We start from the raw sequence: 12542 nt of genomic DNA on the forward strand, positions 1-12542 counted from the left end.
AAAAATCACTTTCTATAAAACAAAACTCCAGAATCATTTCTGACAAACTTTGATATTAAATAAAAAAAATACCATTAGGTTATAATATTTAAACATCAATATGAAGAAAAATACGTTTGACTGGTACTATATTTATTAGGGCTGGGCAATTTAATCGATTCTGCGATATAAATCGATATTTTTTCTCCCAAGAAAGTATCGATTTTTAAGCCGCGAGTATCGATACATACATAAGTCCCATTCAAATCCCCGTGTTTACCCCCATTTGCGTTGCAGGAAGAGCGATTTGGTCAGCCAGCCGCTAGTACCGCTGTAGAGCAAGTTAACTTACCCGTCCCGTACTACTAACTTTACGCCGACGTCTACCTCTTGTTGTTTACGATGTCAGAGCGAGGATATTCAAATAAATGGCGGCGAATATGAATCCAGCGCCTTCATGCTTAAAAGCAGATGTGTGGGAGCACTTTGGGTTTAAAAAGAAGAAGGAAAGCGACGACTTAGACTCAGGGGTCAACAACATGAGTCGCCCGCAAGGACCACACGAGTTGCCCGCGGGTCTGTTCTAAAAATAGCTCACCATAGCGTTCAGTCGCTTCCGTGTTCATTTAAGCGCAGGGCTCCAGACTGAAGCCGAATATATACTAGTATCTGTAAATAATAAACTGCGAAATACTATTTAAATATTACTCCTGCATGTTCTGCGTCTGTGTGGATAGCGCCGCGCGCGCACTCGCTCTTGTAGTCTCTGCCGACCGTCACTTCATGAGAATTTACCGTTTCATTTGAGAAAACTGGCTGCGTCTCATTCTGCTCCTGGTTCAGTAGTCAGGGCACTGATCAGGACATGAGTCAATGGGCTGATCCCTGATCAGTGCCCTGACTGAACTAGGGAGCAGAATGACTGAGACGCGCACCCACTGTCATATCATCATGAACACAGACACTGGTAATCACGGCAACCCGTCAAAATAAAAGTTCGGTTTAACGTGAAGAGATTGACTACAGATTGTAGCCTACAGTACATTTAGCTACGTCTCTATGTAATAATAATACGTCTCTACTAATAATAATAATTATGAAATAAATAATACTAATTATATAATTATTAATGGTTGCTTATTTTTCACTTGATCTTTCATTTATAAACAATGTTTACTTTTAAACAGCATACAGCCTTTACATGTTTATGTATTAGTTACTTATGATTGTCATCATATATATAAAAAAAAAGTGGTATTGTACCGACTACTGGAACTACTACTATACTCTTTCAGGTGTAAAACAGTTTGGATAGCTGTTAATATGAGAATTATGATGCATTATTTAAGAGTTTTAAGTATTATATAACATGAGTAGCTCTCTTTGACTTTCTTTTTAAAAAAGTAGCTCTCAAATGAAAAAAAGACCCTTGACTTAGACAAAGCATCGCGGTTGGTTTGCAAGCTGTGTGACACAAACGTGAAATACTCTGGAAATACTACCAAACGTCAGTGTCAAGCTAAAAAAGCTGTCAAAGAAACTGTTCAGAACAGACCACTTGCTGCAATTTTTAAAACTCCATTGTTAATTGCAATACTGCACTTTATTTACTTTTCAAAGGCTTGTAAGCTACAGTTTGCACTGTTTCAATAAATGGAACTCATTTTCTCAACACATCTTTGATTCATTTTGTCCAGCATTTGCAAGCTGAAGACTCTCTGTCCAGTCAGAGACATATTGTGTAATTGATGATTTTAGTTTTCAGTTCAGTTAATTCAATCCAAGTAAATGAAACACTCACAAGATGTCACCAAAATCACTCTGTCCCCTTTAAATCTTTCAGAAAATGATGTAAGTGTATCGAATTATATCGAATCGTATCGAAACGTATCGTTGGCTGAATATCGTGATATATATTGTATCGTGAGCTGAATATCGTGTATCGTATCGTATCGTGAGATAAGTGTATCGCTACAGCCCTAATATTTATAGCATCTGAGCAGACATTTGCGAATAAAAGGTTTATTGACGTGACACTAGGCTCTTTTACAATAAACACGTTATAATATGTCCAAAACAAGCCAAATAAATCTTGTCTAAACAGTCTTGCGTGTATGACATTTAATGTTACAACAGGATTCATATTTAAACAGTCTTTTTGCATTTAATATTCACAGATGCTAACAGAATAAACTGACCTTACAATCAGCGGCGGAATCCTTTGCTCTTAGAAATGAACAGCTTTTCATGAGGACAATAAATCCAGGATTATTGTTCAACATTTCTCAAAACGATGTAGCTGAAGTAACGTTACAGTGCTTCACTAGATGTGTTTGTATGAGTTGATGTGTGGGCGTCGACTCTGGATCGTCAGTATTTGAATCTCAATAGAGCGCGTGATCCGTGGGCGTGGCCGCATTACATGACATCTATCGCTTTTCAAACAGATTACATGAACACAGAATATTTGTTTTCGATTTGGTTTACATTGTTTAAAACCTGACATTTCAGCGTTTCTTTAGACATATGTATCATGTTTGTGAGACAAGTATTCACTAAGAGTTCCTTTTCTGAAGACTATCTGAATGAACATCTATGAAAGACAGCCTGCAGATCGCGCATCATGTTTGTTTTCTTTATTTTGCAAAAAGCCAAACATTTTGTTTTTATTGTGACTGTACACAAAAAAAGAAACTTAACAGATTATAATGATGTATAACACTTGCCTGAATGATAAAAAACGACAGAGTTATTTGAGTCTCTTGGGCATTGATAAGAAAAAAAGAGAGCCGATCGCGCCGGCGTGACCGCCGACTCGAGGGGGTTAAAACAGCTCAAACATGCTTTTTAGTCTGGACTTAAGACTAGACTTAAAGGGTTAGTTCATCCAAAAATGAAAATTACCCCATGATTTACTCACCCTCAAGCCATCCTATGACTTTCTTCTTTCAGATGAATATAACCAGAGTTATATTAAAAAATGTACTGGCTCTTCCAAGCTTTATAATGGCAGTGAATGGGGGATGAGATTTTGAAGCCCAAAAAAGTGCATACATCCATTATAAAAGTACTCCACACGGCTCTGGGGGGTTAATAAAAGCCTTCTGAAGCGAAGCAATGCATTTTTGAACATATTTAAATCTTTATAGACTAAAATAACTAGCTTCCGGCAGACAGCCTACGCAAGTCGACTTGCGCCAAAAAAAGCAACTTTTTTGGGCTTCAAAATCTATTCCCCCATTCACTGCCATTATAAATCTTGGAAGAGCCAGGACATTTAAAAAAATATATATAACTCCGATTGTGTTCACCTGAAAGAAGAATGTCATATACACCTAGGATGGCATGAGGGTGAGTAAATCATGAGGTAATTTAAATTTTTGGGTGAACGAACCCTTCAAGTCTTTTCACAGACTAAAATGCATGTTTGAGCTGTTTTAACTGAAAGCATCTTGCATTGGTATATCTTAAAATATGCCAGTTCTATTGTTTTGTCTCAAGATGCACACCAGTAATATTTTTTTCTACGGCACATTTATAAAAGCTACTTAAATGTCCTAATTGAACTAAGGACTAATCCTGGCTTAATTTTAGCCCTGTCTGTAAAACCAGGCCTTAATGTATTTAATCTCACTTTATTAACCAATGTCTTTGCTGCTGACCTTCGATGATCCAATTCAACCATACGAATAAGCAAAAATTACTTTAGTTAAACATCACATTTGTGTTTCATTGTTTTTATTGGTGAAGCATGTGTTGAACTTTCTTCTCCTGCATCCTATTCTCCTGCAATCTAGAATGGCAGCACAGCTGGACGGTTTGTTTGAGCTGCGGCCTCTACTGTACAGGCGTGAATTTGCATTTCCTTCAGCCTGAGGCTTATTCATTTCACTTCTGTTGTGAAAGGGCCATTACATTTGCATTATAACTGTTTATTTATGTTTTGTTTTTTAAAAACAAGCGAACACAGCCCAGGGGTGAAAAAAATAACACAAAAGTAACAATGCATTACTTTCCATAAAAAAGTAACTAAGTAACGTAATTAGTTACTTTTTTAGGGAGCAACACTATATTGTAACGCATTACTTTTAAAAGTAACTTTCCCCAACACTGCAAGTGATGCAAAGAAATAAGAAAGAGTTTTTCAGTTTAGTATAAAGATTAATCCATCCATTTGTTCCACTTTCTGCTATCTTTCATTCCCAGGCGTTCATTGTGCCCAGTAAGACATTTGCTCAGAGTTTGATGCTGTATGCTCAGGATGTGTGGAATAAGTTTGATATTCTTGCCATCTCCCTCTTCATTGCTGGTTTGTGCTGCAGGTAATGACCCCTGATAGTCCTGCAAATTTCCACAAAAATATTAAAGGGATAGTTCACCCAAAAATGAAAATTATCCCATGATTTACTCACCCTCAAGTCATCATAGGTGTATATGACATTCTTCTTTCAGACGAATACAATCAGAGTTATATTTAAAAAAATCTTGGCTAATCAAAGCTTTATAATGGCATTGAACGCATCACTTCGCTTCAGAAGGCCTTTATTAACCCCCCGGAGCCGTGTGGAGCAGTTTTATGATGGATAGATGCACTTTTATGGACTTAAAAAACAAAACAACAATTCACTGCCATTATAAAGCTTGGAAGAGCCAGGACATTTCTAGTGTTACTCCGATTTTATTCGTCTGAAAGAAGAATGTCATATACACCTAGGAGGACTTGAGGGTGAGTAAATCATGGGCTAATTTTCATTTTTGGGTAGACTAACCCTTTACTTATTTTTAACATGGCTAATAATATGAAGTGCTCTTGAGCCATAAATCACAGGAATAAATTACATTTTAAAATAGAAAAGTTGTTTTAAATTGTTAATAATAGTTCCCAATATTTAATATTAATAAAATAATACAATAAATAATAAAATAAATGAAGTCTTTGTGAGCATATGGCCATTTGAAAATGACTTTTCCCCTTTTAAATAAAAAAATGACATTATTCATTAAGTCTTTTCAAGTATTGCAGGTTCTAATAGTAGGTTGAACAATTTAGCAGTTATCATTTACTAAATATACACCATACCTGTGTGCATTCTACTACATTTTTGTGTAATCATCTGTATATGTGTGCCTTTGTGTCTGTCTCAGGATGTTCAATTGGTCATACAACATGGGACGTGGTATACTGTGTATTGACTACATGGTCTTCACGCTCCGACTCATTCACATTTTCGCCGTTCACAGACAGCTGGGTCCCAAAATCATCATACTTGTCAAAATGGTAAGACAAACAGAAAAAACGTCATAGTTCAAAGCTTTCAATTCGAACCCTCCCTCAATTCCAACACTGGTTCTGCCTAAAGAGGTATCACTGTAAAACATATGGTTAATACGTTATGACAACATATGTTTTTACATTGCTTTAACTCATCAAAGTAATTTAAGCAATGTGCTACATTTTTTTTTATAAGTTATACAAGATTCAACTCAATTGTAAGTTGAAATGACTTAAACAAAAGTTGATTGTACTTAAAAATGTAAGGCAGCAACTTTTTTTTTATAGGGTAGAAGGATGATTTAGACCAGGGGTGTCCAAACCAGGGGTGTCCAAAATTGTCCTGTAGAGTTTAGCTCCAACTTGTCTCAACACACCTGCCTAGAAGTTTCTTTCCCTAAAAAGACCTTGATTAGCTGGTTCAGGTGTGTTTAATTGGGGTTGGAGCTAAACTTTGCAGGATAGTGGCCCTCCAGGATCAGGATTGGACACCCCTGATTTAGACTTTTAAAACTTTACAGCTCAGTTAAAATTTCTTGGTAACACTTTATATTAAAGGTACACATATTCACTATTAACTCAGCTTATTAGCATGCATATTACTAGCATATTGGCTGTTTATATGACAATTTACACAATAGACCATCAACTAAGAGTTTTCATTTAATAATATGCTAGTAATATGCATGCTCACAAGCTACGAGTTAATAGTGAATATGTCTACCTTAATAAAAAGTGTTACCATTATTTTTGTTTAATATATTAGGAATTGAGGGTCAAGTTGAAATAATGTTCTGTGGTAATCAACATCATGTCACAGATGCTGTCTATAGAGCTTGATTCGTTTTGTACCTGAAAATGGGTTCATTGATCATTAATTCTGATATAAACAAAGGACTTCTCTAGATACTAAAATCCCATTGTGTGTCGACCACCTACCATTCGTAAAAAGTAAATAAAGCTATAAAAAATAAAACATTTCAGTACTAGGAAAAATACTGGAGACAATTATATACAGGGCTTGACGTTAACATTTGTGCTCACCAGCCACTGTGGTTAGTGGTTTTCCAAAGTATTCTCCCTGGCCACAGTTTTGACATCAATACCATGAGGAAAAACTGCCATATACAACCCCAAATCAGAAAAAGTTGGGACAGTATGGAAAACGCAAAAAAAAAAAAAAGAAGTGATTTCTAAATTTACTTTGACTTGTATTTCATTGCAGACAATATGCACACAAAATATTTAATGTTTTGTCTGGTCAACTTCATGTCATTTGTAAATATGCATCCTTTCCTGTCATTCAGACCTGCAACACATTTAAAAAAAAGTTGGGACAGTAAAGCATTTACCACTTTGTAATGTTGCCATTCCTTTTCACAACACTTAAAAGACGTTTAGGGACTGAAGACACCAAGTGATGAAGTGTTTCAGGTGTAATTTTGTCCCATTTTTCCTGAAAAAACAAGTCTTAAGGTGGGCAACAGTACGGGGTCTTCGTTGTCGCATTTTGCGCTTCAAAATGCGCCACACATTCTCTATTGGAGACAGATCGGGACTGCAGGCAGGCCAGTCAAGTACCCGTACCCTCTTCCTCCGCAGCCAGGACTTTGTAATGTGTGCAGAATGTGGTTTTGCATTGTCTTGTTGAAATATGCATGGACGTCCCTGGAAAAGATGTCTTCTTGAAGGCAGCATATTATGCTCCAAAATCTCTATGTACTTTTCAGCATTAATGGTGCCTTCACAGAAGTGCAAGTTACCTTTGCCAAGGGCACTGACACAACCCCATACCATGACAGACCCTGGCTTTTGGACTTGTTGCTGGTAACAGTCTGGATGATCCTTTTCTTCTTTGGTCCGGAGCACATGGCATCCATTCCTCCCAAAAAATACCTGAAATACTGATTCATCTGACCACAGTACACGTTTCCACTGTGTGATGGTCCATCCCAGATGCCTCCGAGCCCAGAGAAGTCGACGGCGCTTCTGGACACTGTTAACATAGGGCTTCCTTTTGGCACAGTACAGTTTTAACTGGCATTTGTGGATGTAACTACGTATTGTGGTACTTGACAAAGGTTTGCCAAAGTAGTCCTGAGCCCATGTGGTGATATCATTTATAGATGAATGACGATTCTTGATGCAGTGCCGCCTGAGGGATCGGAGATCACGGTTGTTCAGCTTAGGCTTGCGCCCTTGTCCTTTACGCACTGAAATTCTTCCAGATTCCTTCAATCTTTTAAATATGTTATGCACTGTTGAATGTGAAATATCCAAATCTCTTCCTATCTTGCTTTGAGGAACATTGTTTTTAAACATTTCAATAATTTTCTCACGTATTTGTTGGCAAACTGGCGATCCTCGGCCCATCTTTGCTCCTAAAGGATTAGACCTTTCTTGGATGCTGCTTTTGTACCAAATCATAATTACAATCACCTGTTGACATCACCTGTTTCAAATCACATCATTATTTAACCATTTTACCTCATTACTAGCCCTAAATTGCTCCTGTCCCAACTTTTTTTTAAATGTGTTGCAGGTCTGAATGACAGGAAAGGATGCATATTTACAAATGACATGAAGTTGACCAGACAAAACATGAAATATTTTGTGTTCATATTGTCTGCAATGAAATACAAGTCAAAGTAAATTTAGAAATCACTTCTTTTTTTTGTATTTTTTGCGTTTTCCATACTGTCCCAACTTTTTCTGATTTGGGGTTGTAGATATTTTTAATATTATCTCATAATTTGGCAGCTCTCACTTTAAGACCTAAAGCACGGATCCATTATTCTGTTACACATGCGTTTACGTTCACTTAAAACATAACTGACTTTATGTGAATATTTGCAAATACACACTAAATAATGTCAAAATGTCTGTTTAAGCACAATAAGCAATGAAAAAGAACTCAAGATGGCTTCATGTGCATGCACTTTGGGTGCGAGCACAAAATCTGCGGGAATGAGTAAAATGATGTGCAATACGTGCAATCCCACGGCGAAATTCAAGCCCAGTAACAGCAACAGTATTCATCCGGAGCAAATGAAACGAGTGAGTGAGGGGAGGCGGGTTTGTGTGTAACTCGCTGTCTGAGAGATGATAGAGAGAGATTGTATTGGTATTGTGTATCTGTTCTGCTGAAAATGGGTATTGGAAGCATTTCAGTATTGATATGTATCAAAAAACTCTATATTTTTGACAACACTACATTGCACTTAGTTTATTATTTCAGATGCCTTTTTAAAAGATGTCAATTGATAAATGTATATTATAGTTCAAAAATATGTAAAAATGCACGTCCTGGCGAGTATTCAGGTAAACGCAGTCGGATATGTCTTTAGTGAACGTATACAGAGTTGAATGAGAAATCGGATGTTACAATGAATTGGGTCCGTGCAGATCTTAAATGGCCGGACATAATATTCTGTGTGATTCAATGTTAATCAAACAACAAAAGAAATTAAAGCTGCGAGCAGCGATGACGGGCCCAAGCCGGTGGCACCGCCACGCCGGTGGCATCAGCTTAACTGTGCACGGCAGGCAATATGCATTTAAACAGGAGAATATTTTAGAATCGCTCGAATATGCCACATTTACCGCAGCAACTGGTGCCACTATCACCACAAGCCACACCCATGATGTAATTTAAATCTAGATTAATTTTAATGTCATAGGATAAAATAGATAAAAGTTATCTTTTCCTGCTCAAAATTTTGTAAGTCCAGAAGGCCAGTATTTAATTCAAGGTGTTTGTAGTTCTTTTTTACTAATTCACACTAAAGTGATAGTTTTTTGTGATAGTCTATGATACGAAAGGGTTAAATTATCATTCCCAGAGAGAAAGGCACACACACAAACTCACAGGGTGAGAGAGACACCCCCCCTCCCCCCCACACACACACGTGCGCGCACACACACTCAAACACACACACACACAGGGTGAGCCTGAGAGTGAGGGGGGAGGGGAAGGACTGAGAGAGAGGCAATCTGCACATTGAACAAGATTCACAAGATTTTAACAACAAAAATAAATAAAATCTAAATGGTGGGAGAAAGTTTTTTTTATTTCACTCTCTGAAAAAATTATTTTGAATATATTTGAAATCAATATGTGTGGTCCAATATAAAAAATAAATGACAAAATTAATAAATGGAACCAAATCACAGAAACAGCAAAGATGATTTTAATATCAGTGTTAGGTAAGAGTAAGATGCGTGTCTACATTTTATGGAAGTTTATTATAAATAGCCACTTTTATAAAATCATGTGAAATTTATGTTTTAATACATTTATATTATATCAGTAAATAATTAATTTAAAGACATATGCATCATCCGTGATCTTGGCAAACACATCACATGACGTTTTTATTTCAAGTGAAAGTTATTTGTGATAGCCTATATAAAAAGGGTTAAATTATCATCATCAAGAGAGAAAGTCACACACACACACACACACACACACACACACACACACACACACACACACACACACACACACACACACACACACACACACACACACACACACACACACACACACACACACACACACACAGTGATAGAGTGAGAGTGAGGGAGAGGGGGAGGGGAAGGACTGAGAGAAAGGCACACACACAAACTCACAGGGTGAGAGAGAGGGGGAAGGGGAAAGACAGGCAGAGGGCATTCTATAGACTTAATGGTTTTTATTAGGGGTGTAACGATTCATTTTAACAACGATACGATTCGTATCACGATTTGAGGTTGTCGATACGATTCAAGAACGATATTGGTTAATTTAGAACGATACGATCCGAAACGATTCAGTGACTTGAAATCGATTCAGTAACTTTTTAGCCAAAAATTGTGTGACTGAAATAAATATCTGGATGCTGGTCAGTGCAGGTGAAATTTCCAAGATTCCTGTTGTTTCTTGTAAGGGAATCCGGTATATCAATTAATTATGGATATAAACAAACAAGTAAACAACAATTAATGGCAAATGCATTACAATTTTATTTGAATGAAGTGCAACCAACAGTTTAGGATGAATTAACAGGAAGTTAACCTTTTCTGCTCTCATTTTCAATATTCAATACATATTCAATAAAAGCACAGTAAGTGCAACCAACATTTCAACAGTAGGTTAACCTGCTACTTCTGCTTTTGTTTTCCAACATAAAAATATTACAATATTAATATCAAAAATAAAGTGCAACTAACTTCTCTTCAGGTTTAATTAATAGTAAGTTTACCTGCTACTTTTGCTGTTGTTTTTCAACATTAAAATAATACAAATACAATATTAATATCAAAAATAAAGTGCAACCAACATTTCTTCAGATTGAATCAACTGGCTGAACCTGCTACTACTCTCAGTTTAATAAACAAACAATATTTAACAAAAGATAAAATGTAACCAACTACTCTTCAATGACTCTACAGATTTCTTTTTCAAAAATATCAACATGATCTGACCGCAGAACACTTCTCTGTGCGTTCACTATGTCGCCAGCAGTACTAAAAACTTGCTCTGCTGGCACACTGGTGCCAGGAATGCACAGGTAACAAGGGGTTGAAAGTACAGGTAGCGCTTTCTCCTGGTGGCTTGATAATTTCTCGCTCGTTGGCTTCTCCTCTGCCATGCGCCATGCTATGTTTTGTTTTCTCAAGCCCCGTTCACACCGCCAGCAACACGCAGCGACAAAGCGACACGATCCCATTCATTTCAATGAGCGCTGCTGCTGGTGCGTTGCGATGATGTCACAGATAGGCAGACTGAATCGAGTAACGTTTAACGCCTTTATCATTAAAAGTGCTAAGAAAAAACATCCATTTAAAGTCTGACGTGCTTAAATCCAATGCGTTATTTCCTATGATCGATACAATCGATTGATTACCTTTTAAAACGATGTTAGATCGATATATGTCGTCCGGAAGGCCAACTTGCTGAGCACAGATCGATGTAGTTAGATCATAGGAAAATAAATCGATACATCGATGTAGTAGATGAATCGTTACACCCCGTTTTTATACTGTACAAACTGTACATTCTATCCCCCTACACTACCCCTAAACCTACATATCACACACACACACACACACACACACACACACACACACACACACACACACACACACACACACACACACACACACACACACACACACACACACACACACACACACACACACACACAGGGCCGTTTGAAGAAATTTGGGGGCCCCAAGCAAAATGGACATAGAGACAGTGCAAATACTGTTGTTGCATATACTGTCCATAAAATTTGAAAACATTTGCAAAAAACACCACTGTATCATTAAAAAAAAAATTGTAAACCTTTAACCATTTTTAAAACATCTATAAACATTACATAGATAGACGGACCAGATATTCCTAACACTTTGGGAATACTTAAGAGTTACTAGTTGGTTTGTAAACTGTCTATAAACATTATCTAGATGGTTATTATAAAGTTGCAACAGATGACTATAATACCTTGATAAATAGTTAATAAACAGTACCAGTAAAACATGTGGGTTGTCCTGATACTGTACTTCAAAATGTAACAGTGTAAAAATTGCCACAGAATAAAGTAATTGTTCAAGATCCATTGGTAACTTATAAAAATAATGTCATATTTGCAAACTGTCACTACCGTATATATCCCGACACTAGCACACTAAGATAAGCTATGAAAAAAATAATGTTCCTCTGCCTCTTTCTGGTTAAATAATGTTTATAATAATAGTTAGTATAGCATGCTATGCCACTTTCATCAAAACATATTACAAAGCTATAGCAATCTCATGTAATTTCGTCTGTTCGAGAAAAAAAAAGTTGCTCTAACTGTTCGTTACAAGCAGCATTTGCCGTCAGGCAGGTAACGATAGCTAACATAAACCAGAGCCCGCCATATTAGACATTCTCTGCATAAACATATTTTTGCTAGCCTACCTGCTGCAAACTTACACCATTTTTGTACAAGACAAGTAGAGCTATTTTATCCAGTGTAATTTATCACATACCACTATCTTGTTTTTTTTCTTATCCTCCTCTTCCTTCCTCTATTTTCTTTTCTGGCTTCCTGAAGCATAAAATTCCGCTTCAAATCCGAGGATGTTTTGTATTTTGCCGCAGCAGAAATCGCGTGGTTGGCTGGCTGCTGTCAGCGACTTCTGAGAGGGGCCCCTTAAGGGGGATCCCGATAACAGTGTCATTGCACTTTACTGCATTGACTATCAATGGGGCGCTCACACAGTTTGTCGTTTCATTTTATTCTTAACCTGTCGCTGTCTTGGG

General features: G+C 37.1%; 1 protein-coding gene across 2 annotated transcripts in view; it reads left to right on the top strand.

Annotated features, from left to right (window-relative positions):
- Positions 1–12542, top strand: part of LOC307143677 (transient receptor potential cation channel subfamily M member 4-like) — a 97613-nt gene that overhangs the window by 64226 nt on the left and 20845 nt on the right. For both annotated transcript variants that reach the window (XM_079845418.1, XM_079845419.1), the window contains exons 20-21: positions 4186–4301; positions 5125–5257. In XM_079845418.1, coding sequence (XP_079701544.1) covers positions 4186–4301; positions 5125–5257 — 249 coding nt within the window. The remainder of the gene's footprint in view (positions 1–4185; positions 4302–5124; positions 5258–12542) is intronic.

Source organism: Gobio gobio (genome assembly GCF_949357685.1).
Source record: "Gobio gobio genome assembly, chromosome: 20".
Classification (NCBI taxonomy): Eukaryota; Metazoa; Chordata; class Actinopteri; order Cypriniformes; family Gobionidae; genus Gobio; species Gobio gobio.